Raw genomic sequence first — 27,240 nt, 5'->3', positions numbered from 1 at the left:
GTAGTAGTGGTAGATTAATAAGCTTGAGATTTCACGACATTCCTTCATGCTACTTCTTTACTACCTAATACTAGGATGGCACGCATGTTAGTAGCTTCACAAGAAGCTGTGGCCTTTCAAATCACTCCTGATAACCCCAATAAGTGGCAGAATTGCTTCATTGATATTTCTAATCACTCCTGATACCCCCAATAAGAGGCAGAATTGCTTCGTTGATATTTCTGACAAGAGAGACATGAAAACTACCCAATTCGAATTACTTTCGATAAAAGGGTCAAGCTTCAGTCATGCTATTTCCTCAAATTAAACATGTATCATATTAGTCCCAATCAGCTAATCCATTATCATACCCATAATGCGTGTTCTCATGGTAGACTCCATCCATCATCGTCATGTCCTGCTAGCTATGGATACCAACCCCATACGCCATGCCAAGTACAAGTAAACAACGTGAATCAAAACCAATCAATAAAATCCCCAAAATAAACGCTTCAGATTTCCGCATGAAAAAAAAAAACTCACCATCTCCAACCCACCATTCCGAGCTCTGCCGTAGAGCCATAAAGCCGAAGCCCCGAATCCAATCCGAGCAACGAAAGGAAAAAAAAAAAGGCAGAAAAAAAATGCTCAGCTTTGACGACGTCATTCACCACGACACCATGCTGCCATTAAGTTCCACCACCAGCTGCAACCGCTGCGGCATCGCATCCACCCACATATTCACCCTCTCCTGACTCAATCCCGCCCACGCCTCCCGAGCCGCCTGCTTCAGCGTGTCGTCCTCCCAGTCCTTGAGCAGGTCCGATGTCCACTGCTTGTTCGGCGGCCACAAAGACTCCAGTGGACTCAGATCAGGGCTCTCGCCACAACTAAACGAGCATCGCAACCCATGTGTGTCCTTCCACTGCTGGGCGAGGTTGATCTTGCTCGCGCTCCCGTGGGCAAACACATCCGCATCCTCCTCCAGCACAAACGACAGGGGCCCCGAAGCCGTGAGCCACGGCTTGACGACCTTGTCGAGCACCTTGTCGCAGTAGTCGGCCATGGACATGGCGCCATTTCCCTTGGGGCTGGTGGATGGGTCGTAAAACACCAGCTCGCTCTTGAAACCATAGCCCACCGCCGCCCACGCGTGCAATCGCCGAATGTCCCGCGGCCACACGTTGCCCATCTCCTGCTCGCATCCGCCGCAGAGCTTCTCGCCGCTTCTCGGAGCCAGGCGCATCCTGCCGTCGAGCCCAAAGCCAAAGTGCAGCTCTCCGCTGAACCGGATGCGGCGCCAGTCCTCCTTGAGGGGATACGTCCGCAGGGCCTTCCTGGCAAAGTCGCAGCGCTTCTCCCGATGCCGCTTGTGCGTGTGAGTCCGCCCACAGACAAGACACCGGCGATAGCCCAGCGTCCCCATGGCTCGGTGCAGCGTCCGCCGGTTGCAGTTCATCTCTAGACCGGCCTCCCTAGCTAAGCCGCTCCAGTTAAGGCTCACATCCTCGTATTTCTCATCCCATAGGATCTGCTCCATCTTTTGCAGGTCCGACTCAGCAATCTTGCTGGGCCGCCCTCGCGTCTCTCCCCATTCCGGGTCGTCACTCTTGGGCGTCGATGATGTATTGAGAGCCGCGTAGCCCTGAGATCGAGACAAGTCAAAGTGGCGGAAGATGGCTGACTTATTCACCGGCAGCCCCTGGGATTCGAGATACGAAATGGTGCCTCGCACCATAGCCTTTGCCGGAGTATCCCCATGTTTGTATCCAGAAGGCATGGGGCAGTTGTTGGTACCAAGGCGTTGCTGTAAGTTGATTGTAGATGCCCGCATAAGACACTTGACGCCAGAAGGAGGGAGAAAAGGGCAACGGCAGATGATGAAAGTCCCATTGTGTTGTGCTATTTTTGTCCAGTCCCACTGTCGGGCCGTCGACCTATCGCCGTTGACGGAGCGTCGACGCAAAATTACCCACACATTCGCCGCACGTGACTTATTCCGTCAACCTCACCTCATGATGTCGATCATCTTGCACAAGAGCCCAAGCATAAAAATGAGCACATCTGCATGGACACTTATTGCATATGTGAATGTCTCATCTCATGTGATTAGGTAAACTACCTAGCAGACAGAGGGAGTGAAAAAGAGGCAACACGCTATGAAAACCAAAAGTCATTCAATTTTGTCCGCTTCTCTAAAGCAAGACTGAATAGACACTAGTAATTTAAGGATTAAGATTGGCCAGCTCCAGTCATGCCCATATGATAAATCCCTTGCTTGCTTAAGCTTCTTCGATGTAATTTCACGCCAATTTTCTGTCTCGAAATGATAAAAAACAAAAAAGGAGGGAAAGAAGAGAAAAGCAACAAATAAAAGAGAAACGTGCTCAGCGTTGCTCAACCAAGGCTCCCAAAATGTGTAACCTGACCAACGCCCAACCTCACGTAGCCAACCCTTATCTCCGTTTCTATATCTTGATATACATTACCACCGGGAATCAGACCAAAATATCGTGGGCATCAATATGTCTGGGGGGAGGTGAGGCCCCTAGATAGTGAGTTGATATGAAAAAATAACATGGAAAAAAAAGAAGAAGCCCACTGCTTCGCTATGTCTTTTATGAAGAGAGAATTAAGAGGAAAAAAAATTGAAGCGATCGTTTAGTGCTTTCCGGCATCGCGGACGCTTTGCATGAATCGATCCTCGGCGCCAACTTCGCTCAACGCTCGTGTCGATGAGGCGCCTGCACTGGTCCTGGACAAGACAGCTTTGACTTCTTCGGCCGTCTTGCTTCCCATCAAATCCATCTCTCGGCTGAGAAGAATGGCAACAGCTGCGCGAACTAGGAGTGTGTCACCCTCAAAGACGTAAACATCCCAAAGTCTTGCTGCCTCGTCGATGGCTAAATGGGCGGTAAACAGGTTGGTGAAGATGTTGGCAAGGTGCTGGTCCAGCTGGACGCCTTGTACCGTCTTGGTCAAGTGTTCGTATAGGGAGTTGGACTTGATCTTGAGCGTGTCATACACGAGATTGAATGCCGCTGCTTGCGCGCCGCGATCAAAGGTGTAAAATGAGAGGGGTAATGGTCGGTTAAGGACGTTGGCTAGAGCGATAAAAGTTGATTCGGGGTTTGGTAGATTAAGTAAAAGCAGGGCGGCTATGGTCTGTTTTGTCATGCACGAGTTAGCAACGGATTGCATTCCTGTAGAGGTTGAAAAATAAAAGAGAAATGGTATTACTCACGTTACATCCCGACACATAGCCGATATCGTTCCTGTACATGGCATATGCTCTCAGAACATCTACCAGGCCCTGGTGAAGCGGACCAGTCACTTCGAAGATACGAAGCTCCCTCCACGTCTTCTCGGCGACATCTTTGCGGATTTGCTCAAACCACTTGACTCGCCTCAGGTCCTCTGCATCGCCCCTGTCCGTCTTGACTCTCTGCTCCAGCTCTTCTGATCGGGTCAAGGCTGCTCGGAAAGATGCTTCCGTCAGGCCAAGCTCGTTTCCAATGGCCTTGGCCCATACGGATCGCCGACTGCGGGGCGCCACTCCCTTCCACCATAGTTCTCTCGTATTCTTCTCGCGTATAGCTTGGTTCCATCGAGGAAGAATGTCATCCTCCCAGATGTGCATGGCCTTGTCCGCATTGTTGTCCCTTGCGTCAACCTTGTTCTTTCGCGCTGCTTCTCGGCGCTCCTCCGCCTTGACACTGGCTACCATCATCTTCTGATACTCGCGTAGATGACGTCGTTCTTCGGCGGGATCCTTGGGTGGCAGCCATGATGGTCGAGTGCGGCTCAGTACGGCCTCCTTTTCCTTGGAAATGGGGAGCGGGTCAATCATGATGTTGGAGCGGCGCAGTGGCGGAAGCTCTGCAAAGGACGATTTGACTCGTAGTTTCTTCTTGTCATAATCTACCTTTGCTGACTGGTTCGGGGTCCACGTATTGGGTCGTGCACCATGTTTTTTGGCTTCGATTTCATGCAGCTCGTCGGCGTGTTCCTCCAACTTTTCCACCAGGTCTTTTGTATCGGCATTTAGATCCGCAAGCGCAATAGTCCAGCTGCGGGCTTTGCCTCTGAGGGGGCTCGGTGGAAGCCTGTCGCCGTCGGTTTTCCAGCTCGGTGATCGCAATGAGCCCTGAGCTTGGGCGACGGGAGGCGTGCCATTGCCAACGCTACGGACTCGCTTGTTGCGCCGGCGGTCAGGCGATGGCGACACGGATTTTATCGACGCCGGCCGGCTGGCAGGTCGCTCACTTGGTGGGCGCGGGGAAATGGGCACGTTATCGAGAAACAGCCCGTCGGGGATGTCGTCGTCATCGTCGTCGTCGTCGCATTCCTGCTCAAGCTCCGAGATGGACTTGCGGTCGCGGCTGACCTGCCAGCTGCCCCGTCGCGGCCTACCAGCGAGGCTTGGATCGCGAGGATCCGGCGTCAGGCCCGGGCTGGTGCTGCGGTGGCGGCGAGCCTGGGGGACGGATGATGTCGAGTATCCCTTGGTGAGAGTCGCGGGTCGCGGGTCGGCTAGGGACGAGAGAGTCGTGCTCCGCGGATTCGATCCCGCCGCAGCGCCGTTGAGGTTGGGAAACGACCGCTTCGCGCGCGGCGCCCGCTTGGCAGAGGCGAGGTCTCGAGGCCCGCGAGCCTTGTGCGACGCAGCTTTTGGGGTGACACCGTCGTCGTTCAGACCAATGTCTTCAAAGTGGCCGACGTCGGCCAGGACGCTGGCATCGTCGCTATTTAGCGAATGGAACGAGGACGACTTGGAGCTCTTGGAGGTGGTCATGCCGGGAGGCGAGTCCGGGCTCGTGTGGCCGTGGATCGTGGCGTGGTTAGCGGCACTTTCCAAGCCACCGTTGATGATGCCAATTCCAACACCATGATCCCGAATCATTGCTGCATCAACAGGGCAACCAGCTGCCCTAAGTCCAGTCTGCTTCGTCTTCAGCTGGAGAGGCCGGATCGGCTGGAGGTGGGGATGGTAGAAAGGGATGATGGATTGTGATGTCTTGGTAACGGCGTGCGGTGCGACAGAACAGAACTGATTCTCTTTCGCGGGGGTATGGGTAATTCAACAAGAGGTGTCTCGAGATTTGAAACAGCGTTGGATCCTCGCAGGGCCGAGAGGCCGGCTGTAATGAATTGAGCAAGAAAGTAGAGACCGAGAAAAGAGTGTGGGAAGAAGAGAAGAAAAAAAAAAGTAAAAGTAAAGAATAGTAGAGGCAAAACGACTGAAAGCTCTCAGCTTCAATGTTTGTTCTAACGAGTGTGGAAATGGGAAATGGGAAATGGGAAATGGGATACAGTACAGAAAAGGAAGCTGAAGAAGGAATCTAGAAAAAGAGGACGAGAGAAGATGCAGAATTGCGGAGGATCAAGGAATGACGAGCCAAGGAGACGCCAATCGATGCTTCAAACAAGGAGGGAATGGGTACATGTGCAATTATCTGGGAGCAGGTACAGGGTACCTGGTCGTGCGAATCTGGCAAGGCTCGCACCCCCTTCTTTTGGTCTTTTTGGTCTTTTTTGCGGTGCCTTTGCTGCAACTCAGGCTCCAATTCAGGCTCTACTTTGCATTAATCCCCAGCAGGTGTGTCTGTGCCTTGGTCGCTGAGCGCTAGCCCCGTTTCCAATTGTGCTTGTAGCCGATACACGCGCGCCTTGTACTTGATCGCGTTCAGGGCGGAGTCGCCTGTACTTGTACTATAGACGAACTAAGCCGGAACCTGGACAAGACGGATGCAGATTGTGATGCTGCAGTCATAAGCCAGTAAGACTGCGTGTTGACGCTTTATCTGACGTTGGGTTGGCGTTATCTACAGTACAGAGACAAGTACCGAGCGGGATGGTGTGGCCATGCTTGTATTTCCCGAGGGGGGAAACAACAACAAGATGCATCCTGTGCTGTGTTGCGTTGCACCATCACAAGAGGCTTGTCTTAGTCAATCAAAGCATCAACCCTACCAACAGCGTCCGCAATGTATCTGACACACAACAATTAAGCACTTCCACCCTCTCAAACAGCCGGGGGCCTCCCGCCATTGGTCCTCACACAGTACGTGCGGTTGCAATCTCGCCGCAGCACCACAGTGTCGCATCAGCAAGCCCCTGACCAAGTGGAGATGAAGTTCAATCTCGGCTGGTTCGGGGGCCGAATAGAACTGTGCAGCTCATCCTTGCCGCTGTATATCAACGCTATCAAGTGCGGTCTGATAATGCAAGCAGTGTTCATTCTGCTTTACTATTAAATACATTCGGTACTCGTACTCGTACTGTGGTATTGTGTAGCCAGACGCCAACTTTTCCAACTCACGAACACAGTCAGCCCTACCAGGAACCAGAATAGCTTCACCGCCGTCTCCTTGTAGGTTTTGACGAAGCGAATTCCAAAATTGCCATAGTCCGCTTTCGCTTGTCTGCAGACTCTCTCGGCTGCCTAATAATAGCACCGTTTGATTATGACATGTCTTGCAAATGCATGTACATGTTAGGTATATCAAAGACATGCCAGGACATACCTGCCAGATTGCTACTATTAATATCTGTTGATTTCTTGTTCTTGTCCCCAATCAATGTCTTGATCGTGGTTCTGGGTCAACTTCACGTTCTAGATCCTCACAGAACGTCCAGAGTCCCTTGCTTGGGAAATAAATAGGCCTGGCTCGCCCCACAATGGTATGGCTGAGAAGCAGCGTCCTGAGGCGATGCCGGCTTACTGTAGATACATAGTATTGTATATGTGGATTATGAGAAGATCTATTTTACTTTGGATGCTCCAAGCTGAGATGAATGGCACTGCATCTCCACAGCGGATGGTAAATTTCCTTGATTTCATTTATTGTGAATATCCATGGTCCGTCTATACATAACACTGCCTATCCTCCTGCTCCCTCGGAAATTGTTTTTGCTACCCTATCTAGATATGCCAATGTTGAACAGTCCTTATCATAAGCAACTACCAGCATTAACAAGTCCAACTTAACAAGATGCTACATTATTGTGTTTTCCCTTTCTCTCCTTCGTCTTCTGTGCCGCCCTCTCTTCCATCATGGATTTGTATGTAACGGTACCAAGTATCGGTTTCGGCCGGGTGAACAATGGCCCTGGTAGAGCTTTGAATGCAGCAATGTTGACGACTGATTCCCATGCCAGCCGTCTCCCTGCCCGACGTAGCTGGCCACCAGATGCAGATGCTTCTTTGTGAGGCTGCAGCGGAGCATTTATCGGCCCAAAGGAAGAATCTCCTTCAGAAATATTTTGCCCGTTTTGGGGATGCATTGTCAAGATAGCTGCATCCGGCTTTTCTGGAGAGGCTTCTGGAGTTGACGTAGGGTAATCGCCATTATGTGGCATCACCCCCACGGTAGACGCATCCAACATTGTATTGTCTTTTGTATCAACCAGCTTTGTCGATTCAGATGGCTCGTCAAGCATGCCAATGATCTCCCGCGCATCTCCTCCTGAGCTCTTATGGCTTTGCCTCTCGGGAGAAAAATCGAGAGTCGCCGTGGAGCCAGATCTAGAACGAACACTCCGGCGCTGATCTTCGTCTTCATCTTCATCCCCTAGGTGTCGAGGTTCTCGTTTGCATTTCACACTTTGCCACGAGGTCGGAAATGGAGTGCTCGCCGCTTTCGAATCGGCAATGTACCGTTGAATCGAGACATGATCTTCTAGATCAACGTGCTGTATCGCACAGCTACCTGCCCTGGTAAATGTACTTGTGTCGTTTGGCCCCGTATCAGGCAAATACATGTAATCCGTCTTCGAGTTCGTACCCTGGAGGCTACAAGGTGTTGTCATCAAGCCCACACTCGGATGCTTTGTGTATCTTCTCGATGCTGATGACATGCTGGGACGATCCTCATAAACAGCTTCGTTTAGTTGGCGCGTCGTCATATCTCTGCCTCTCCAATCCGCCGGAGTTCCTCGTGTCTTGCTTGAAAGCTTGTTCTGCCATCTCGACTTGTTCTTGCCTCGCTTAGCAGGTGACGGTATAACCTTCACAATTCGGCAGTCCGAGTCGTTGTCGGATGATTCGATAGATATGACGTCGTCGGCTGAATCCATAGCCATCATGTTTGTCTGTTGCTGCTTGGTTGCTTGCTCTGCGTTAATCGCCAAGTAGATATTTGTCTGGTGATTGGCGAGTATGAAGGGGTACGAACGAATGTTTGCAGAGAAAATCGTAGAGTAGCAGGGGGACATGAGGAAAAAGCAATACGGCCAAATGTGAGCAACAAGTGACTCTTGCGCCCACGAGATTCACCTTGAAGTTGGCACCCGCAATTATGTGACACCTACCTTGCCATTGAATTCAGCACTACAAGCCCTCTATTAACTATACTCCAAATGCAGCACAAAAGGCTATTGTTCATGGCATTGTATTTGGTCTGTCCATGTTCATGCGTCTATGGTATCGCTACAATCCATATTAAGCTTCTATCTCGTCGAGATCCGTGGCGCCTGAACTTTTTTGCTTTATTTTTCCAACCTTTCCAACATCTTACATGCGCTCTCGTCTCCGTGGGGCCGCCCGTATAATGTCGTCGACTCTCAGGAGAAGCTGTATCGTGGGTATCAGCACAACGTCATATAAGGTGACAAGGGTGGCCGGGGAAATGGGGAAATGGGGAAATGGGAAAAGGCCTTCTTACCTCTGCTGCCTCACTGGCAGATGACACAACCGCCTTCTTCAGCTTGTAGCTTTCAACCACACCAACCTCGCGCATATCAGCAATGCCACCACCGGGAGTCATCAGGTCAAGACCATACGTGGTCAGACCGTCATAAATGGCCTTTCGCAGGCGTGCAACCAGCTCGCCAGAATCCAATCCAGCATTGTCAGCCAGAATGGTGGGCAGCTGTCGGAGGGCGATTGCGAAGCTGGAGACGGCCACCTGCTTCTTGCCCTCGATGCGTGTGGCCGCACCCTCAACAGCCTTGGCCATGACCATCTCCGCACATCCACCTCCCAGGGTTGTCCTGGGCTCGATGACGGTTTGGGACAGCACGGCCAATGCGTCGTGTAGACTTCGCTCGGCCTCGTCGAGCAACTGTTCTGTCGCGCCACGCAGCACAATGGTGCATGCCTCGCCAGCCGCCACACCAGAGAACTTGATCAACGTATCCTCGCCAATGATGACCTCTTCGATCAAATCGCAGTGGCCAAGCTTGATCTGGTCGGGGTGGTCAAAGGTGGAGGCAATCTCGCCTCCCGTCACCAACGCCAGTCGTTCAATGCCATCGAAGTCGGCGTGCTCGATAGACATGATTCCAGCATCGGTGAAGAGCTGTTCTGGCCAGTTGTAGATGAGCTGGCGGTTGATGAAGCAGTTGATGCCGTGGGCCTTGATCTTCTCCACCTTGGCCTTCATCTTGTCCTTTTCGGCCTTCTCCAGCTCTGCCAGCTTTCCAGTTGAGCCGACCTTGACTCGTGCTCCGAAAATCTTGACCTTGTCTGTGTCCATCGATGTGTTTGCGACCAGGATCTTTGCCTTCTCCAGCCTCTTGGGCTGGTTAACGCCAATCTTCTTGTCCAGGATGAAACCCTCATCCAGGTAAGAGTCGCTGAGCTTTCCTCCGGCCTTCTTGATGATCTGGATGTGGCTAAGGTCGGATGATTTCTTTAGACGGAGGATTGCGTCGACGGCAAGCTGGGAGAAGTGGTCTCGGTCCTGTGACAGAACCTTGGAGCTCAGGGTGGTTCGTGCAATGGCAACGAGATCCTTGCGGAAGGCCTCAGGGCTCTTGCTGTGGTCAACGGCGGATTCCTCAAGGGCTTTGAGAGCAGCCTGGCTGGCTATCCGATAACCCTCAATGATTGTCTGAGGGTGAATCTTCTTGTCGATCAGCTTCTCAGCCTCTCTCAGAAGCTCAGCAGCCAACACAGCGACCGACGTCGTGCCGTCACCGACTTCGTCATCCTGAACCTTTGAGATGTTGACCAACACCTTGGCGGCGGCGTTATCGAGGGCTATTGACTTGAGGATCGTGGCACCGTCGTTCGTCACCATGATATCGCCGGTGGAACTAGATGGAAGGACGGGTCAGGGGCTGAGGGGCTTGGCTGGGGATTTGTAATGGACGGGCACTCACGCAGATTGAAGGATCTTGTCCATGCCTTTGGGACCAAGAGTGCTCTTCACCAAGTCACCAACGGCGATGGCGCCGACAAAGGCAGCCAGACGCGCATTCTCACCCTTCTCCTCGGTGGTGCCCTCCTCGAAAATTTGGGTCGGGAAGAACGACTGTATGGCGGGGGAGATTGATACGTTAGTTGGGCCTCAGAAGAAGCTGGCGATGGAGCCGCGTAAAAGACAGCAACAGCAAAACATACCATGATGGACTGCTAGTGACGTGACAACCGGACAAAAAGATACAATGGAAAGTAAAAGGAGGCTATATCGGGCTGGCCTGCAAGAAGAAGAGAAGCACTCCTTGTTGCCTGTTTTTCCTGACGACGCCGCCGAGCTCTCCTTTACCTCGAAAGCGCCATCTCAAAAAACCCCCACCATGCAGAGACGCGGCCACGTGACTTGCCCCTCTGTCGGAGAAATCGCGGCTCAGGAACATCGCTTCTCCGCCGCACACTTTGTTCAAAGTTAGAACAACAAATTTGTGCTGTGTTCGGGTATCGCCGCCAAAAAAAAATCCACGTCTGCAGTCACGCCGTCGTTTGCTGCAACCAACACCCACGCCCTGCGCATCGAACGCACCGGCCGACCGCCAGAATCGCCTCTCGATACTCCTCTCTTGGAGATCCCAAACCGAAGCCCCTGAGCCGTCCCCCAATCCTCGACTTTTACCGCGCCGAAGCGGGGCACTCTCGGCACCCCTCCTCCCATCATGGCGCCCTCATTCGACCAGCTGCGCGAGGCTGACCTCGACGACGACGAGTTTAACGAAGATGAGATTGACATCTCTGACCTGCGCGAGAAGTTCGAGGTCCAGCTGGAGCTGGGCTACGACACCTTTGTGGTCATCGATGGCCTTCCCGAGGTCACGGAAGACCAGAAGCCAAAGCTGGTCAAGTTCTTGCTGAAGAAGCTCAACACTGTTGGCAAGACCAAGGAGGAGCTCATCTACATGCCCATGGGCGACGATGGAAAGTCGATGCGGTAAGCAGGGCCTTTGATATATCCTTTGTTTGTTGATTCCTCGGGGGAACTCGTTTTTGACTCGTTGTTTGTTGGGTGGGGATTTAGCTTTGCTTTTGTCGAGTATTCCTCAGCTGCTGAAGCCGCTGCCGCAACTCGCCAGCTGGACGGCGTCCCCTTGGACAAGAAGCACACGCTGCGCGTCAACAAGATTACCGACATTGAGCGATATGGCCGGGAAGGACGAGTTGACGAGAAATACGTGCCCCCTGTTATTGACGAGTTCACCGAGAAGGAGCACTTGAGATGGTGGCTGAAGGACCCCTCTGGCCGTGGCCGAGACCAGTTTGTCATGTATCGTGGTGACTCTGTCGGCGTCTTCTGGAACAACGAAAAGGACCAGCCCGAGAATGTTGTCGATCGCCAGCACTGGACTGAGGCCTTCCTCCAGTGGTCGCCTCTGGGCACATACTTGACCTCAGTCCACCAGCAGGGTGTTCAGCTGTGGGCTGGATCATCGTGGTCTCGCGCCGCCAGATTTGCTCATCCATTTGTTAACCTGGTCGCCTTCTCCCCGAATGAAAAGTACATCGTTACCTGGTCAAACAGACCCATCTCCATCCCCGAGACTGGCCACCCTGCGCTGTCAGTTGACGACGAGGGCAAGAACTATGTCATCTGGGATATTGAGACGGCTACTCCTCTCCGATCATTCGCCAACCTGGATGCCCCCAAGGGAGAGGAGGGCAAGCCTCCCCCAAAGATGCAGTGGCCTGCGTTCAAGTGGTCTGCGGACGACAAGTACGTTGCTCGTCTGACGCCCGGTGCCTCCATCTCCGTCTACGAGCTCCCCAAAATGAACCTCCTCGACAAGACCAGCATCAAGATTGAAGGTGTGGTTGACTTTGACTGGGCCCCAGCAACACCTCAGCGTGAGGGCGTCAAGACTTATGAGCAGCTCTTCACCTTCTGGCAACCCGGAACCGGCAGCAACCCCGCCAAGGTGGGCCTTATGAGTATCCCCTCCAAGGAGGTCGTGCGAAGCCTCAACCTGTTCAACGTCAGCGACGCCAAGCTGCACTGGCAGTCGGATGCCGCCTACCTGTGTGTCAAGGTCGACCGACACTCCAAGTCAAAGAAGTCGCAGGCTACGACTTTGGAGATCTTCCGCGTCAAGGAGAAGGGCATCCCCGTCGAGGTTGTTGATACTATCAAGGACACCGTCATCAACTTTGCATGGGAGCCCAAGGGCGATAGGTTTGCTCTCATCACCACCACTGAGCCTGTCGGCCCTACCGCCGTCCCTCCCAAGACATCCGTCTCCTTCTTCTGCCCCGAAAAGTCCAAGGGCCCATATGCCGGCAACTTCAAGCTGCTGCGCACTCTGGACAAGAAGAACAGCAATGCCATTTACTGGTCACCAAAGGGTCGATTTGTCGTCATCGCCACGATCGCCAACCAGCAGAGCTCTGACCTCGACTTTTACGACGTCGACTTTGAGGGCGAGAAGCCCGAGTCCGCCAAGGACCTGACTGCTAACCTGCAGCTCATGAACACAGCCGATCACTACGGCGTCACAGATGTGGAGTGGGATCCCTCAGGCCGATTCGTTGCCACGTGGGCATCAGCATGGAAGCATGCGGTACGTATTATCGTGTCCACACGAGGTGTAACTTGAAGATTTTTTTTTTTTGGTACATGAGCTGACTAAACGAAAAACAGATGGAAAATGGATACCACATCTACGACTTCAAGGGTGAGGCCCTGCGCGAGGAGCCCATTGAGAAGTTCAAGCAGTTTGCTTGGCGGCCACGACCGGCGACACTGCTCTCAAAAGACGAGCAGAAGCAGATCCGCAAGAACCTGCGCGAGTACAGCAGAGTATTCGAGCAAGAAGACGCCGACCGCGGTGCGTCAGCCGACCTCGCAGTTGTCGAGGCCCGTCGCCGCGTCCTGGATGAGTGGCATGCTTGGCGTGCGGAGGTGGAGGCCGAAGTGGTGGAAGAGCGGGAGGCACTGGGTCTCCCACAGGATCCACACGCTGCCCTGCTAGAGGCAAAGACCAAGGAGATGGAGGGCACCGAAGGAGGCAGCATCGAAAGCGATCGGGTGATTGAGGAGATTGTCGAGGATGTGTTGGAGGAGAGCGAGGAGGTGATAGGGTAGATGGTCCTCTCTTTTGTCTAGCATGGGCATTCCGGGAGTGCTTTGCGCGTATGTATGGGTAGATTTCCACCGGATTTTTTTTACGGAAAATTGGCACAAATAATGACAAGTGTTTTGAAGAAGCTACCGAAGTTTGGCTTGGCTTGCCCCGGCTCCTTGACCTTGACCTTGACTTTGACCACACCACCACACCACCACACTGCCGCCGCCGCTTCTTCTTTCTATTACCTACCTATTCCACACTTGTTCTTCTTTAATTGGTACCGTGATACCTTTTTCTCTTCTTCATCTTCTCTCTCTCCCTCTCTCTCTTTTTTTTTAAGTGCCAGGGGGAGGCAAAGTCGCGGGGACTGGCATCTGGCCATCCGTCGCGTCATCCTTGGGATTCTGCCTCCATCTCATCGTAACCCAGCACCTTACTAGGTAGTCAGTGCATGGATGCTGGTCCCATCAATTCCGCAAGCGTGTGCTTCGTAATACTACTCGTACAATACCTGGACAGTCCGTCAAAGTGCACACGTATGCCGTAACCCGTACTCGTACTGACTGCACTGTAAGCCGCGACCGGCAATTTTAAACAGCCTGCGTCAAGTTGTTTTGGTGGGCTGCAGGGAATGCAAGGCAAGCTCTCGGCGAGCCGTGATCTTATTCGCACGAATCTCTGCAATTGGCTGCTGAGCACGTTTGAGGATCCAGCCCTGGTGAAGCCGGCATGGCAGGGGGGTTTCTACTTTTCTACTACGTGGGGATTGCTGGCGGACACGTACCGATACGCCCAGGGTACTTCTGGGCCCGCCGCCGGTGCGCTGCTGAGGGGGTATCCGCGTGGGCGGAGGACTCGTTAAGCGACTGGCACCGCGTACAGGTACCCAAGCAGTGTCGGGCCAACCCACAAACCCGCACCACACCATCTTGGATGTTCTGGAGGACTCTAATCTGAGCCACTCTCCCTCTCCCTCTCCCTCTGCCTCTCCCTCTTCTCATCGCCCTTCTCCTGAGTTCCCTTGCCTGTGCGAGTACGCAACACTGCCCCTCGGAGCATCGACAGCCATATCGGTGCTGGTACCGATACAGCGTTTTGCACCAAGCACACGCGCACATTCGTGGTACCACAACTAGCGAGAGGGGGAAGAGGCTTGGTCCGTTTATTCGCGTGTGGATACAAAACTACCTCTGCCGACAGCCATCGAACCCACAGCCTGCGTCACGTCTCCTCATCACCTACGACGGCCTCGATATCCGCGGGAGAGCTCTCTCAACCTCGATTTTGTCTGAGCGGCACCTGCGAGTCATTTCGGCGATTTTTCTGCCTGGTTGCCGCGCAGGACTGGTCCTGCCCAGCCTTTTCTCCTGGGCTCTCCCTCTGTTAATAATCCCTCCCCCTGAGGCTGAGGCAGAACACGATATCCATCCATTTCCATCCGGGCCGGGAATGGCTCCTCTGGCATCTCAACAGCCTCTACCTCTCTCTTGGTAGAGCCATAGCCTGCAGCTCCCCATGTGATCCGTTGTCCCGCAGCCGACTTTCGTCTCAACCATGATTCGACGACCCCCGGGTCAAGGACGATGGTCCTCACAGCAGCAGAAGCTCCTCATTGCTTTTGCCTTTATCCTTTTACCATGGCTCCAACTTGCCGATGCTCAGCAGCAGCCTCTGCAGCCGCAGATCCGAATTCACTCTCAGAGAGGAGACGTTCCTCTTGACAAAATATCCGAAGACACCAACAACCGTTGGTACTCAGCTCAAGCAGCAGCACAAGACGTGCCCGCCGAGGCGAGGTTCGACACCATCAACAGAAAGCAAAAGCAACAGCAGCAGCAGCAGCAGTCGACTCCTTTGCCGCAGCAGAAGAATTATCGACGAGCCCCACATGACTACGCCAACAAGGCTCAGAATCGATACCAATCCCCAAGCCGAGAATCCGATAAATCAAACTACATAAATGTCCCTAGCGATGCGAGCGCCCTCGCAACTTTAGCTCCGGCTCAGTCCGTTCGAGCACCACACACTTCACGACAACACTGGCCCAGCGCTTCTGGGCTGGCATCGCCGCAAATTGCGCGGAGTCTGGAGGACTGGGAAGTTGAAGACTTTGTTCTTCTGGCGACCGTCGATGGAGATCTCTATGCCAGCGACCGAAAAACCGGTCGGCTCCGCTGGCACCTCGAGGTCGACCAGCCAGTGGTTGAAACAAAACACTACCGAACAAACAACTCCGTCCTTGATGACGATTACAGCCCCGTTGATCATTACATCTGGGCCGTCGAGCCAAGCCGCGATGGAGGCCTTTATGTATGGATTCCGGACTCCGGTTCCGGCCTCGTTAGAACAGAGTTTACAATGAAGCGGCTCGTGGAAGACCTCGCTCCATACGCGGGCGAGGAGCCGCCCGTCGTATATACCGGAGACAAGAAGACGACCATGGTTACGCTTGATGCGGCTACTGGTCACGTCCTCAAATGGTTTGGCTCCAGCGGCTCCCAAGTAAACGAAGGCGAGAGTTGTCTCCGACCCAATGCCTTTGACGAGAAGTGTAGCTCCATGGGCACAATTACCCTGGGGAGAACCGAGTACACGGTGGGGATCCAGAGGCGAGATGGTCGTCCCATTGCAACCTTGAAGTACTCCGAGTGGGGACCGAATACTTTTGATAGCGACCTCTACCACCAGTACCATGCCTCAATGGATGGCCAATACATCACCAGTCAGCACGACGGCAGGGTTTATGCATTTGATTATGCCCGGGCAGAAAATGACTTGCCTCTTTTCAGCAACAAGTTTTCGTCTCCCGTGGCCCGCGTTTTCGACATCTGTCGATCTTGGGAAGTGACGATAGAGAGCAACCCGGAACTCGTTGCTCTTCCTCAGCCCCCCATGCCGACGCGCGATGAGACCATTGCCAAGATGCGAAGCAACAGCATCTTCCTTAACCAGACCGAAGGCGGCAGCTGGTATGCGATGTCTGGTCGGGCATATCCGCTTATTATTGATGCGCCCGTGGCCCAGATATCGCAACGTGAATGGTGGGAGCCTTCTAAACTTTCCAAGGCGCTGGTGGGCACTCACTTTCTGAATCCCTTGCGGAGTGGCGGCCACCAGCAGCCGCCAATGCTCGATCCTGGTAACCTTGACGAGTATTATGATTATCATGACGACTTGGAGAATGAAAACGCCTCGAACAACGCCCACGCCGTGACAAACACCGTCCCGGAGGAACCCACTATTATAACAAAAGTGAAGGCTCTCCCGCAAAGTGCCGCGAACAGCGTCATCGACTTCATCAGTAACCCCGTTCTCATCATCTTTTTGATCGGTTCGTTGATATACAACGAAAAGAAGCTTCGACGTTCGTACAACCGATTCAGGACCCATGGCACAATCAAAGATGTTTATCCCTTTTTGTTCCTAGATGCTGATGCAGGAGACGAATCGGCCGATGACAAGGAAGGAGTGTTTTCTTCTTCTTCTTCTCTGCGCACTCAACCTCAAGACGACAAGGTGGAAGACTTGCCTAGACCAAAGGTAGACAAGACGGTTGACGATAAAGACAAAGACAAAGACTTGCAAGACCTTCCCGAGTCTTTAGAACCGAGCGATAAATCAGATGGCAAAGAACCCGTAGTGGTCAAGCAGGTGGATGCTGCTGTTGCTGCCGCAGATGCACAGTCCCAGGACACTTCTAATGGCGCCGCCCCTGAGAAGAAAAAGAAGGCACATAGAGGGCGTCGTGGTGGTGTCAAACACAGAAAGGGCCGGGCTGCTGAGGGTTCGCAATCGCTTGAGGATGACGCAGGCCTCACGACGGTAGATGAGGCTGTAAGCAATGCCAAAAAGCTGGGTGACCGGCCTAGCCTGGAGCCCGATGTCATGACCATCTACAACGATATGCAAGCCGTCACTGGCTCCATTATCAGCATGGGAAATATCGAGGTCGACACGGACGTGGAACTTGGCATGGGCAGCAATGGTACTGTCGTCTTTGCGGGCAAGTTTGATGGCAGAGACGTTGCCGTCAAGAGAATGACGATACAGTTCTATGACATCGCCACACGAGAGACCAAATTGCTGCGTGAGAGTGACGATCACCCCAATGGTAAATATTAACTCTATCTGCAACAGCCCCTATTCACCAAATTACTAACATGATGTCCGCAGTCATCCGATATTACTCACAGGTACAGCGTGGTGACTTTCTCTACATTGCATTGGAGCGTTGTGCCGCGTCATTGGCCGACGTAATTGAGAAGCCGTATCACTTTGGTGAACTTGCCAAAGCCGGACAAAAAGATTTACCTGGCGTTCTGTATCAAATCACCAACGGTATCAGTCACTTACACTCACTGCGCATTGTTCACCGAGATTTGAAGCCTCAGAATATCCTGGTTAATCTGGACAAGGATGGCAAACCCAGGCTGTTGGTCTCTGACTTTGGTCTGTGCAAGAAATTGGAGGATCGACAATCTTCTTTTGGAGCAACGACAGGCCGGGCAGCTGGAACGTCAGGATGGCGTGCGCCCGAACTTCTTCTCGATGACGACGGACAGAATCCCGCGGCCATTGATAGTACGCACAGTGGCTCACACACTATCCTGGTTGGAGACGGCACCACGCCAAACGGAGGACGGGCCACGAGAGCCATTGACATTTTCTCTCTTGGGCTTGTCTTCTTCTACGTGCTGACCAACGGGTCTCACCCCTTTGACTGTGGTGACAGATATATGCGGGAGGTCAACATTCGAAAAGGCATCTATAACCTCGATCCCTTGGACTCGCTAGGCGACTTTGCCTACGAGGCAAAAGACCTGATTGCGTCGATGCTCCAGGCGGCTCCCAAGCAACGGCCCGACTCGCGAGAGGTCATGGCTCACCCTTTCTTCTGGTCTCCTAAGAAGCGCCTAGCCTTCCTCTGCGACGTCTCGGACTCTCTTGAGAAGGAGGTCCGCGATCCTCCGTCGCCGGCCTTGATGGAGCTGGAGAGACATGCGGCGGATGTCATTGGAGGAGACTTTTTGAAGGTGCTCACGCGTGAGTTTGTCGATTCGCTGGGCAAGCAGCGCAAGTACACGGGCAACAAACTTCTCGATTTGCTGCGCGCTCTTCGCAATAAGCGGAACCATTACGAGGACATGTCGGACTCGCTTAAGCGCAGCGTTGGGTCGTTGCCGGATGGCTATCTTGCGTACTGGACGGTCAAGTTCCCGATGCTGCTGCTTACTTGCTGGAACGTGGTGTATAACCTCCAGTGGGAGAATACGGATCGCTTCAGAGAATATTACGAGCCTGCTGGATTGTAAGGGATTAGGACAGAAAGAAGGTGAAAAAAAAGGGGGTGGAGGGGTTCAGATGGGAGGAAAGAAGATGAAAAATTGGCGTCGACGCATATTCGTCGTGCATCGCATGGCTAAGCGGGTTTGTCGTGTATTTGTTATGGTATATGGCATCATAAAAGCGGTTTGAGTTTTCTTTTCATTTCTTTTCATGTTTTTCTTTTTACTGTATTACTTCCAGCTTCATTCATACAATGAAAGAGTTTCTTAACTAATTCTTCCGTGACTGCTACTAATACGTAGGTATCCGTGACGTGACATGTCTCTTTATTCTTATACGCTTGTCTTATTTCACATTTGTTCCCATCTCGCTGGTGACAATCTAAACAGCCCTTCAGACGGCTTTTAGGAGAAAGAAGAGGCCAACCAATCCAACGCCTAGCCAAAGTCTTCACACAGATCCTATCAAAAAAAAAAAAAAACACCACGAATATCAGGGAAAAGATGGAAACATCCCGGAAAGTGAGACAAAACGGTAACATCCCCTCTTTGTTTATCCCCACTGCACCAGAATCTGCTTCTTGCCCTTCTTCCCTCCCTTCTTCCCCTTCCCTCCCGTCACCTCAGCATCATCAGGCTCTTCCAAATCAGCCGCCGCAGACGACGACGCAGGGGCAGCTCCCCATTGGAAATTCGACTCCTGCTGGCCAAAGTCTCGCCTCACGCCGCGGCCCTTGCCGTATCCAAAGATGGTTGTCTGTGGCTTAGGCGCCGCAGGGAGTGCAGGGAAAGCATCTTCGGCGCGAGTGTTGGGCGGCGGGGGTCCGCGAGACTGTGTCGACTGCGAGGACGACGAGGCTGTCCAGGAGGGAGTAGATGCACTAGAAGCCACGCGTGCGGCGGTCGATGACGACGACGACGAAGACGGCGGCGGCAGAGAAGGGAATGCTGCCGACGAGGGAGCCCTGGAAGACGACGAAGCCGGGACCCAGCCGGGAACACTTCTCACCGTGTTGGGTGCCGGACCGCCTAATCGAGTACTATTCTTCAGCTTTAGGACCCTCGTTGAGTTTCGCTGCGATGCACCAACGACGGTGAAGTTTGTATTCACGGCCGCAGCACTCGCCCATCCGCTGGAGCTCGATGTGGCTCCTTGCATGCCTCCGAGGCCGGGCAGGCTAGGATAGTCTTCGTTGATGGCACGCCAGTCTTGCCATGCCTTTCTAAGGCTGTCGGCTTTGCTCTTGTCATCAAACAGATCCGCCAGCTCTCGCACCAAAATTCCTAGAGCATTGGAGGAAACATCAGCAAATAGCGTGAAGAAGGCCTCGACGAGTTGGGGGGCTGTGAAGCCTCCCTGGCGATATGTCGAGATGTGGCTACGAAACGCCGCCATCTTGTGCGAGTCGTTGCCCAACAGGTTTGCGGCCCGCTCAATGACGCTGCCGTGGCGAACTAGACGAGCTCGCTCATCGGCCGAGAGGTTGGCCGTGTCGGAGAGGCTGAGAGTCTCTATGGCAGTTGTGGGAGCAGCGGGGCCGGTGCCCGGACCAACACTCCGGGGCCTTGAGGGCGCTGGAGCAGCATTCCGAGTTGACGAAGCTTGGGCTGGTGTTGGTGCGAGCGTGGGGGTTACGGGAGCGGTAGAGGGAGCAGGAGCAGGAGCTGGGGTCGATAGCTGGCCACGGAATGTCCGGTTGGAGCCCGAGGGCGCCGAGACGATGGCCATTTGCCTCTGGAATGCGAGCTCGTCTCTCCGCAATGGAACGCTGGATGTCACGGTGGGCAATATGCTGTCTTCGTTGGGGTCTCTCCCCCTGTTGCCCCTTCCTCTGGCTCGCGCCCGTCCCTCTCCATCTCGCTGGCCACCACTGCCACTTGGTCCTCCACGTCTTTCCTGCTGATAGGATTGACGGATATCAAAGGCAGAAATGTCAACGAGCCTGGCATCTCGGCCTACGTGTTTGCCGGCATGCTCGGCGAGATTGTGTGCCTGTAAATCCAATTCAGACTCGAAGACGACAAACTTCTTCTCCATGCATCCCCGATCAGAGCACAGAAAGTGGTCCTTCTTGAAGTGCTTCTCAAGCTCATCATAATTGAGGAAATAGTGCGGCTGTCTTGAGTCTCTACGATCGCAGAGGAAGCACCGCTCGTGCTTCATGCGGCAGTGCTCAAACAGCTTATCATCGTCATAGAAGCGTTCGCCGCAGAAACCGCACAGAGGGTGGCCCTTGAAGCCTGTCTGATCGGCAGCGCCCGGCTTGTCGTCGCCGTGCCGCATGTGCTTCTCCAGCTCCTTATCGGTGAAGAGCTCGTGCTCGTGGGTGAATACTTTTTTGTTGCGGGTGCAGAGGTCGCACATGCGCTTGCGATGCGCCGACTTGACATGGCGATGCAGATCGGCCCAGCCCAGGCCGGCAAAGTCGCACGATTCGTCTGGACAGTTGTATCTCAGCAAGAGGACGGTGTCTCCAACAATGTCCTCGTTTGTGTACTTGATGCCGATGCTGCTGTCGGTGGTGGTAAAGTCTTTATCTGTGTAGTCTTCGAATCTCTTTTCGGCATCGTCGGTGAAGATGACAAAAGCAGCTGACGTCTTTAGATGGTGTTAGTACATATACAACGGAGAGCAGGGAAGGAGATGGAACAACTTACACGACAGTGGGCACAATCTTTGGTCTTGTACAACGCCCTCATTCGTAGACCGCAGATATGGCATGTCTTGTGGTTGCACGGCGCAATCGAGTGGTGGGCAACGGGGTTGGCGCAGATGAAGCAGACTTCGGCATCGTCGTCGTCATCAGGCTCTGGAGCAGTCGCCATAGCCGCCTTGTTCTCCTTGTTCCCAACAGCAGCGGTTGCCGGCGCCGCAAGACCTGCTTGGCCAGCAGCTTCAGGTGTAGCAGCCGCAGCTGAATCAGGGCCCTTTTGTCCTCGTCCCTGTCCTCGATTGCCGCCGCCTCTTCCCCCTCGCTTGCCGCCGCTTCGATTCTGGCCTTGGTTTCCCCTCCCTCCGCCTCCGCCTCCGCCACGACCGCGTCCTCTAGAGCTGCCGTCGCTTCGGCCAGTGGTTGCAGATGCTCCTTCAGCACTCGACATTGTAGATGCTTGTGGATGGATATTCGATACGGGATACGTGTCGCAAGTCTCCGTAGAGACAATCTCGATGGGATCGAAGAGGGTTGCCGGATGCGTGTCTATGAGTGCTCAAGAAGGCTGTTGCCTCGCCCCTAGAGCAAGCCGTAATTCAGCTGTCGGTGGTGCTGTTGCTCCCCCACAGAGCTGAGAAGCCGTGCTGAGAAGACGTAAGAACAGGAGGAGAGAGAAATGGAAACGTTGCCAAAATTATGTGGTAAAAAATATATTGGGGGCGCTTGCAAATAGCCAAGAGTGGCAAAAAGACTAATGATTGAAGAATGACCAAGAAGTGAAGATGGAAAAAGATCGTGTCTGCGCTCGTCTCAAAGTTTTGCTGCGATTTTTTTGGCCTCTTTTGGCCCCTCTAGCTGGGGTTTTGTACAAACGAGGCAGGCGCAATTGGGGGGCAAGTCGGGCTGGTTTGAGGGTAGCAGGTGCGGCGCTTGTTACCCTGGAGCTGTGCGGGCCAATCAGCGGCGCCGGATTCGCCCAGCAAGGCTGTTTTTTGTGTGCTGCCAAATCAAACTCGGTGCTGTCCGCCTGATGACTCAGCTGCTATTGGGAGTAATTTCGCATGTACTTGGTAGCTGGGAGTCATCCGGCCAGCTGCAGTCAAGTTGTTTGCAAGGATCAATATTTCACAGCCCTCCTAGTCTCTGGGGCCGCGTGAATGAAGGATCGGGGATTAAAGCCGTGACTCGGTATTTCCATGACTGCAATGTCTCTGGAGTGACGTCTGTTGGTCAACCCATAGGTACATATAATTGATTACATCGCAATTCCCCCTTTGGGGTTTGCATTGTAAAGGGCAACACTGTCTAGTGGCAAGCAAGTTAGCATGTGGAATCATTTCACACATGGAATCTGATCACCGCCGCCATGGAAGACTGGGGAAATACACGTATAGGAGATAGATACCATTTACACGTATACAACATAATCGTCATTTACACGTATACAATGGCACCATCCGTGCACCTCAACAGCCCTCCCTCTTCTTCACATACACGCATATAGGTTCAAGTAAATCATCACAACCATTGCAGATCTCCTAGTCAAATTTGCACTTGATATATTTCTCCTTTCTGGGCTTTGGTTATTGTCCAATGCCAAATGATTCGAAAAGCTCCCAAAAAAATGTAACCAACCACAGCTAAACACCATGAGTCGATCGAGATCCCATCTGTCCTAGTCCTTCCACCGTCCGTTTCCCGATACTTTGAAAACCCAGTTGATTCGTTGCTATTTCCCCCGTCCCCTTCCTTCGTCCATCCATCCCTCCCTCCCAAAGAAACTGTACTTGAAAGATGATAGATGATAAACCAGCCTTGTGAAAACCCCGAATACGCCACCGGGCGCCAGAACCCCACTGCATTTGATAAAACCGTTTGCTTTTATCTTGGCTGCTGCCGGTTCAAGTGATGATGATGATGTTGATGATATGATGTAGTGTTTTGAGCGCAGACACCTTTACTCCTCCACCGGATAGAGGTGGCTCCCAATGTCCTTGTTCATGCGAAACATGTCGACCTTGGCCTGCTTGAACACGGCCTGCATCTTCTCGTCGCAACGAATCTGGCGCTTATCCTTGGGATCTTGAAGATCGTTGGCCTTGATGTGCTCCCATAGCTTCTTGACGACTTGTGGGCGAGAGAGCTAAAGAAAAGGGAAGTTAGTATACAGAGCTCAAATCTGTACAATGGAAATCAATTCCTCTTTTGCTCTTACCTGGGTTTCACCGCACAGCTCTGACAAGGTGGGACTCAGGATAAAGGGCTTCTGGAAGCCACCGCCAGCCTTGCGCTTGGGAGCAGAGTCTCCGCTGGCGTCCACCTCGCTGTCATCGTCGTCGCCGACCTTTTTGGCGCTCTTCTTGCGAGGGGCCTTCTTCTTCTTGGCCAATCGCGCCTTGTCGCCTCCGCCGCGGGTGGTACGGCTCCTCGCGAGTCTGTTTTCCTGCGCCTGGAGCTGAGCAGCCAGGCGGGCGTCGGCATCCTCGGTAGACGAGGACCGCTTGGTCTTCTTCTTGGCCGGCTCGGGAGATGCAGAGGGATCATCGTGCGATGAGGTGCCATTGGTGGCTGACCGTTTGTTGCTCGGGGCATCGGGCATGGAAGAAGGGGGTGCATCGCCCTGGTCGGCGCCAGAGACGGCGTCGAAGCGCTCCTCTATCAGCTTCTTGATGGCATCCTAGAACACGCCCGGCAGGTTAGTTTAGAACCAAGACATGTTGTTTACAGCGTCTCTTGTTCGCTCCCGTGCATTTTGCTTGCCTTTTGCTCGCTCAAGTCTTTGCCACCCAGAGCATTCTCCAGACCCTGGCGGACCTTTTTGCGCGAGATGGTCTCGAGATCGGCAGTGGAGAGGATATCGTCAATGATATCGGTATAGCGCTGGTTCTCGTCGGAAGACACTGCGGCGGATGCTGGTTAGCCATGTGATGCCATTGTCACCGATTCGATTCGGACGAGCCGTCTGTGTAGACGTTGATTGGCTCCCACGGATTACACAGAAGACGGGGAGGATAAAGGGAGATGGAGGATGAGGGAAACAGAGCAGAACAGGGGAATTGCATAAACGAGAGAGAGTAAAACAGAGGGAGATGATAATAAACAGAAACAGAGCAAGACAGAAACGCACATGGGAGACTCATGTTGGCCGCGTGATGCACAGGCCCGTTTGGTCAGGCTCGGGGGTTTGTCGCGCGAAAAGAGGTGGAGCGGCGCGCGCTACACGCCAACAGACGAGCCTCAGTTCAGTTCAGAGCAGGGCAAAGCGACGAGGCTGGAGCGACAGACGGACAGACGGGGGGCGCGCACCAGCTCTGCGGCCTCAGAGCATAGCCTGCGGGTTGCGCGGATGCTGTTGGAGCAGAGGCGGATGGATTCGCAGCTCAGGTCTCGGGTTTGCTCGTCCAGCTCGACTTTTTTTTTTCGCTGCGTCTGTCCAGCCGTTCGTTTCGTTGCACGCGGGGCACTAGCCGGATGCGTCGATGCTGGCGAGTTGCAGAGGGCAGAGTGACAGAGGAGGAAGACGGAAGATGCAGGCGAAGCTGGTGAGGCAGAAGCAGAAGCAGAAGCAAAAGGGCACAGCAGCAAATCCAAGGGCTTGGGGCGGATTCTGATGCTTCTCTGCGCTGGCGGTTTTCGGGTCGGTACGTTGCGGGTGCGGTGACGTTCCCCGTGCGACGGATAAAGGTGGATCACGAGGCTCCAAAGGCGCTGCGGCTTAGCGTCAGCCCTCTGAGCGACAGGGCGCTTGATTGGGCTCGGCAGGCGGTTTTACAGGGGGCAATAAGGCCATCAACTGCCAGGGCAGGGCAGGGCAGCAGTGCAACTGGTGGTTTTGGCAACTCAACTGCCGGCCGGCGCAGCAGCGGAGGGGGAGAATGAGCAGGACAGGATGGATTTGAGGGGATAATCATTTGATTCTTCATTGAGGGGAGGTAAGCAGACGCGTGAAAAACGTTATTTAGATAAGCAAAGCTGCAATACGACAGCTTGGAGAGCGATACTGTGCCATGTCAGCCGAGCAATGGAGACTGGACTGGAGTTTGTCAGATCAGCTGTGGTTGACGGCAGTTCAGTTAGGTAATACAGGTACCTACACGTATCCAGTAGCAGTCAGAGCTTAGCGTGCTGGGCGCTAAACAATTGGATAGGAGCATTTTGCTTTTCTCTCAACATTCAAGTTGAAATCCTTCGCGTTAAGCGCCTAGTACGTTACACAGACCGGTGCTGATGTACATGTTGATGTTGATATCGATATCTTGTTTCTTGTATTCCGGGTGGCTGTTGATGTGGCTGGTCGGTCAAACTGCAAGGTGCATTGATTGTACATGTGGCTAGCTGATGCCTGCATTAGCATGTAATCTCGCGGACATTGGGCATGACGAAGCTGATGCTGGCATTGATCCAATGAATCACGAGCTTGATCTACATGAATAAACACTGCATAGGTACTAGGCAGTATAGACAAGGTGTATGTATGTATGCTTATGCGGTTGATGTTATATGTATGTACCTATTCTCCATTGATGTCTTCCAAGGGTCAAGACCGCAGGTACTTGCAAATCGGCTCTCCCCACTGCGGCGCGCCCTTGTACCTCCACATGCCCGGCGCATTGCCCGTCTTGAGGCCCTCAATTGCATCTGCCACCTGCGGGCCCAGTCCCTCCTTCTTGAGACTTTCTACCGGGTACAGATATGTCTTGAAAGAGAAGAGAATGGCCCGCGTCTTGGGCAGCCGGGTGAGCGTCTGGAGCTCGATGCGGGCATATGTCTGGGAGCATGGGAATGTCACGTCAGCCATCGAATACACGTGTTTGCGAGACATTGGGTCTCCGTTTGGGTAAAACTAACCTTGCTCATGTCGATTTCCTCTGCTGCCACTGGTTCATCACTCTTGTGCTGGTCGTGTCTGTCGTAATGGAACAAATCGCTGTGCGTTTGCATCGACCACTATCCATCCCAATTGGTTAGCCATCAATATCTCAGAGCTCTCTCAAGAATGGAAAATAAAGAGAGAGAGAGAGAAAAGCAAAAGGAATCAAGCCACTCACGTTTGTCCGCTTCACACTCTTGCCCACCTCAATCTTGCTGAAAAACCGCTCCATGCTCGGCCCAATCTTGTCGTATGACGGCACAGGCGAGTGAATCTCCTTGAGCAGCTTCCCAACCTTTGTCGACGGATCAAATCCCGACGGAAAGCAGCACAAAAAGGCCACTGCCCGGTGTCCTTCTGGCTCCTCCATCAGCAGAAACATGTCCTCCTCCACTGTTTCGCCCAGCACACGCAGCGCCGCCTCCGCATCGTCCGGCGTCGTCGTGGGAAATGACCGACCCGTTACGAGATTATCGAGCTGCCGGCCCTCATCACGGAGCCGAAACATGGTCGGGAACCGGGTCGGCAGGTAGTCCCGGAGGAGATACTGGTGGAGCTCACGGACAGCCTCAACGCCGGCCGGGAGACACGCGTGAACCATGTCGCCGTGCTGGGCGATGATCTGGCGGCGCAGGGAGACTCTGTCAAGGTATTCCGAGTCGACGGTGATGAGCCCCGAGGGTGAATCTGCTTGCAGGGCTTTTGTTTGTGTGAGTTTAGTCTGGGAGTACAAGTACCGGGCATATATATGTACATGCATGTACATATTCAACATTACGTGCATGGAGACTTACCCATTGTGATGTGAAAGATGGGCTTGAATGGCCGGTATTTTGTGGGCTCAACTGCCTTATAGTCTAGGCCATTTAACGGCTTGATCTCTAGAGAATCCTTGGACGCCTCTGCAGATCGCTGGGTGTGGGATGATGAGCTGTGACGACGGCTCAACGAAGTCTAGATGTCCAACCAAACAGTGTTAGCTGCGCCGTCTCATCAAGAGAGATACTGCATGATTTGAAAGCAGTATATATCATCTAGGGGGTTTCTTACAAGTGTATATACTGTGCTCAGAATGGCCAAAATAACCCCAAGCGCCATCACCGCAGGAGAGAGCGGTAATGTCTCGGTGAGATCACCGGGAAGAAGCTCCAAAAGCGAATCCATGCTTAATGCGCTCTGCTTCTCTAAAGAAAAC

The 27,240-nt window shown here is 53.3% G+C and overlaps 9 protein-coding genes across 9 annotated transcripts; 2 read left to right on the top strand and 7 right to left on the bottom strand.

Moving 5' to 3' along the window:
- Window positions 1-646: 646 nt before the first annotated feature.
- On the bottom strand, window positions 647-1,759 carry TRIVIDRAFT_44620 (uncharacterized protein; the record flags this gene model as incomplete). Its single annotated transcript, XM_014096592.1, has 1 exon — window positions 647-1,759. The coding sequence occupies one exon, from the start codon at window positions 1,757-1,759 to the stop codon at window positions 647-649; it is 1,113 nt and encodes a 370-aa protein (XP_013952067.1).
- A 309-nt stretch (window positions 1,760-2,068) lies between these two features.
- Window positions 2,069-4,813, bottom strand: TRIVIDRAFT_89077 (uncharacterized protein; the record flags this gene model as incomplete). Its single annotated transcript, XM_014096591.1, has 2 exons — window positions 2,069-3,144; window positions 3,224-4,813. The coding sequence occupies 2 exons, from the start codon at window positions 4,772-4,774 to the stop codon at window positions 2,641-2,643; spliced, it is 2,055 nt and encodes a 684-aa protein (XP_013952066.1).
- Window positions 4,814-6,966: 2,153 nt separating this feature from the next.
- Window positions 6,967-8,196, bottom strand: TRIVIDRAFT_225989 (uncharacterized protein; the record flags this gene model as incomplete). The annotated part of the gene is made up of 1 exon (XM_014096590.1): window positions 6,967-8,196. The coding sequence occupies one exon, from the start codon at window positions 8,194-8,196 to the stop codon at window positions 6,967-6,969; it is 1,230 nt and encodes a 409-aa protein (XP_013952065.1).
- Window positions 8,197-8,306: 110 nt separating this feature from the next.
- On the bottom strand, window positions 8,307-10,431 carry TRIVIDRAFT_182590 (uncharacterized protein; the record flags this gene model as incomplete). Its single annotated transcript, XM_014096589.1, has 4 exons — window positions 8,307-8,554; window positions 8,646-10,020; window positions 10,087-10,238; window positions 10,328-10,431. The coding sequence occupies 4 exons, from the start codon at window positions 10,328-10,330 to the stop codon at window positions 8,495-8,497; spliced, it is 1,590 nt and encodes a 529-aa protein (XP_013952064.1).
- A 405-nt stretch (window positions 10,432-10,836) lies between these two features.
- On the top strand, window positions 10,837-13,379 carry TRIVIDRAFT_89070 (uncharacterized protein; the record flags this gene model as incomplete). Its single annotated transcript, XM_014096588.1, has 3 exons — window positions 10,837-11,108; window positions 11,196-12,729; window positions 12,810-13,379. 3 exons carry the CDS (start codon window positions 10,837-10,839, stop codon window positions 13,251-13,253), a joined length of 2,250 nt encoding a protein of 749 aa, XP_013952063.1.
- A 1,411-nt stretch (window positions 13,380-14,790) lies between these two features.
- On the top strand, window positions 14,791-18,548 carry ire1 (serine/threonine kinase IRE1; the record flags this gene model as incomplete). Its single annotated transcript, XM_014096587.1, has 2 exons — window positions 14,791-17,347; window positions 17,410-18,548. 2 exons carry the CDS (start codon window positions 14,791-14,793, stop codon window positions 18,546-18,548), a joined length of 3,696 nt encoding a protein of 1,231 aa, XP_013952062.1.
- A 284-nt stretch (window positions 18,549-18,832) lies between these two features.
- On the bottom strand, window positions 18,833-21,681 carry TRIVIDRAFT_213958 (uncharacterized protein; the record flags this gene model as incomplete). Its single annotated transcript, XM_014096586.1, has 2 exons — window positions 18,833-21,120; window positions 21,180-21,681. The coding sequence occupies 2 exons, from the start codon at window positions 21,621-21,623 to the stop codon at window positions 19,075-19,077; spliced, it is 2,490 nt and encodes an 829-aa protein (XP_013952061.1).
- A 1,037-nt stretch (window positions 21,682-22,718) lies between these two features.
- TRIVIDRAFT_80752 (uncharacterized protein) lies at window positions 22,719-24,785 on the bottom strand (the record flags this gene model as incomplete). The annotated part of the gene is made up of 4 exons (XM_014096585.1): window positions 22,719-23,318; window positions 23,391-23,852; window positions 23,936-24,075; window positions 24,303-24,785. 4 exons carry the CDS (start codon window positions 24,313-24,315, stop codon window positions 23,133-23,135), a joined length of 801 nt encoding a protein of 266 aa, XP_013952060.1.
- Window positions 24,786-25,712: 927 nt separating this feature from the next.
- Window positions 25,713-27,209, bottom strand: TRIVIDRAFT_194377 (uncharacterized protein; the record flags this gene model as incomplete). Its single annotated transcript, XM_014096584.1, has 5 exons — window positions 25,713-25,943; window positions 26,024-26,122; window positions 26,224-26,744; window positions 26,840-26,936; window positions 27,096-27,209. 5 exons carry the CDS (start codon window positions 27,207-27,209, stop codon window positions 25,713-25,715), a joined length of 1,062 nt encoding a protein of 353 aa, XP_013952059.1.
- Window positions 27,210-27,240: the final 31 nt, after the last annotated feature.

This window comes from Trichoderma virens (assembly GCF_000170995.1).
Source record: "Trichoderma virens Gv29-8 chromosome Unknown TRIVIscaffold_87, whole genome shotgun sequence".
NCBI lineage: Eukaryota > Fungi > Ascomycota > Sordariomycetes > Hypocreales > Hypocreaceae > Trichoderma > Trichoderma virens.
Note: the sequence above shows the minus strand (reverse complement) of the source record. Positions and strands in the feature narration are given on the sequence as shown.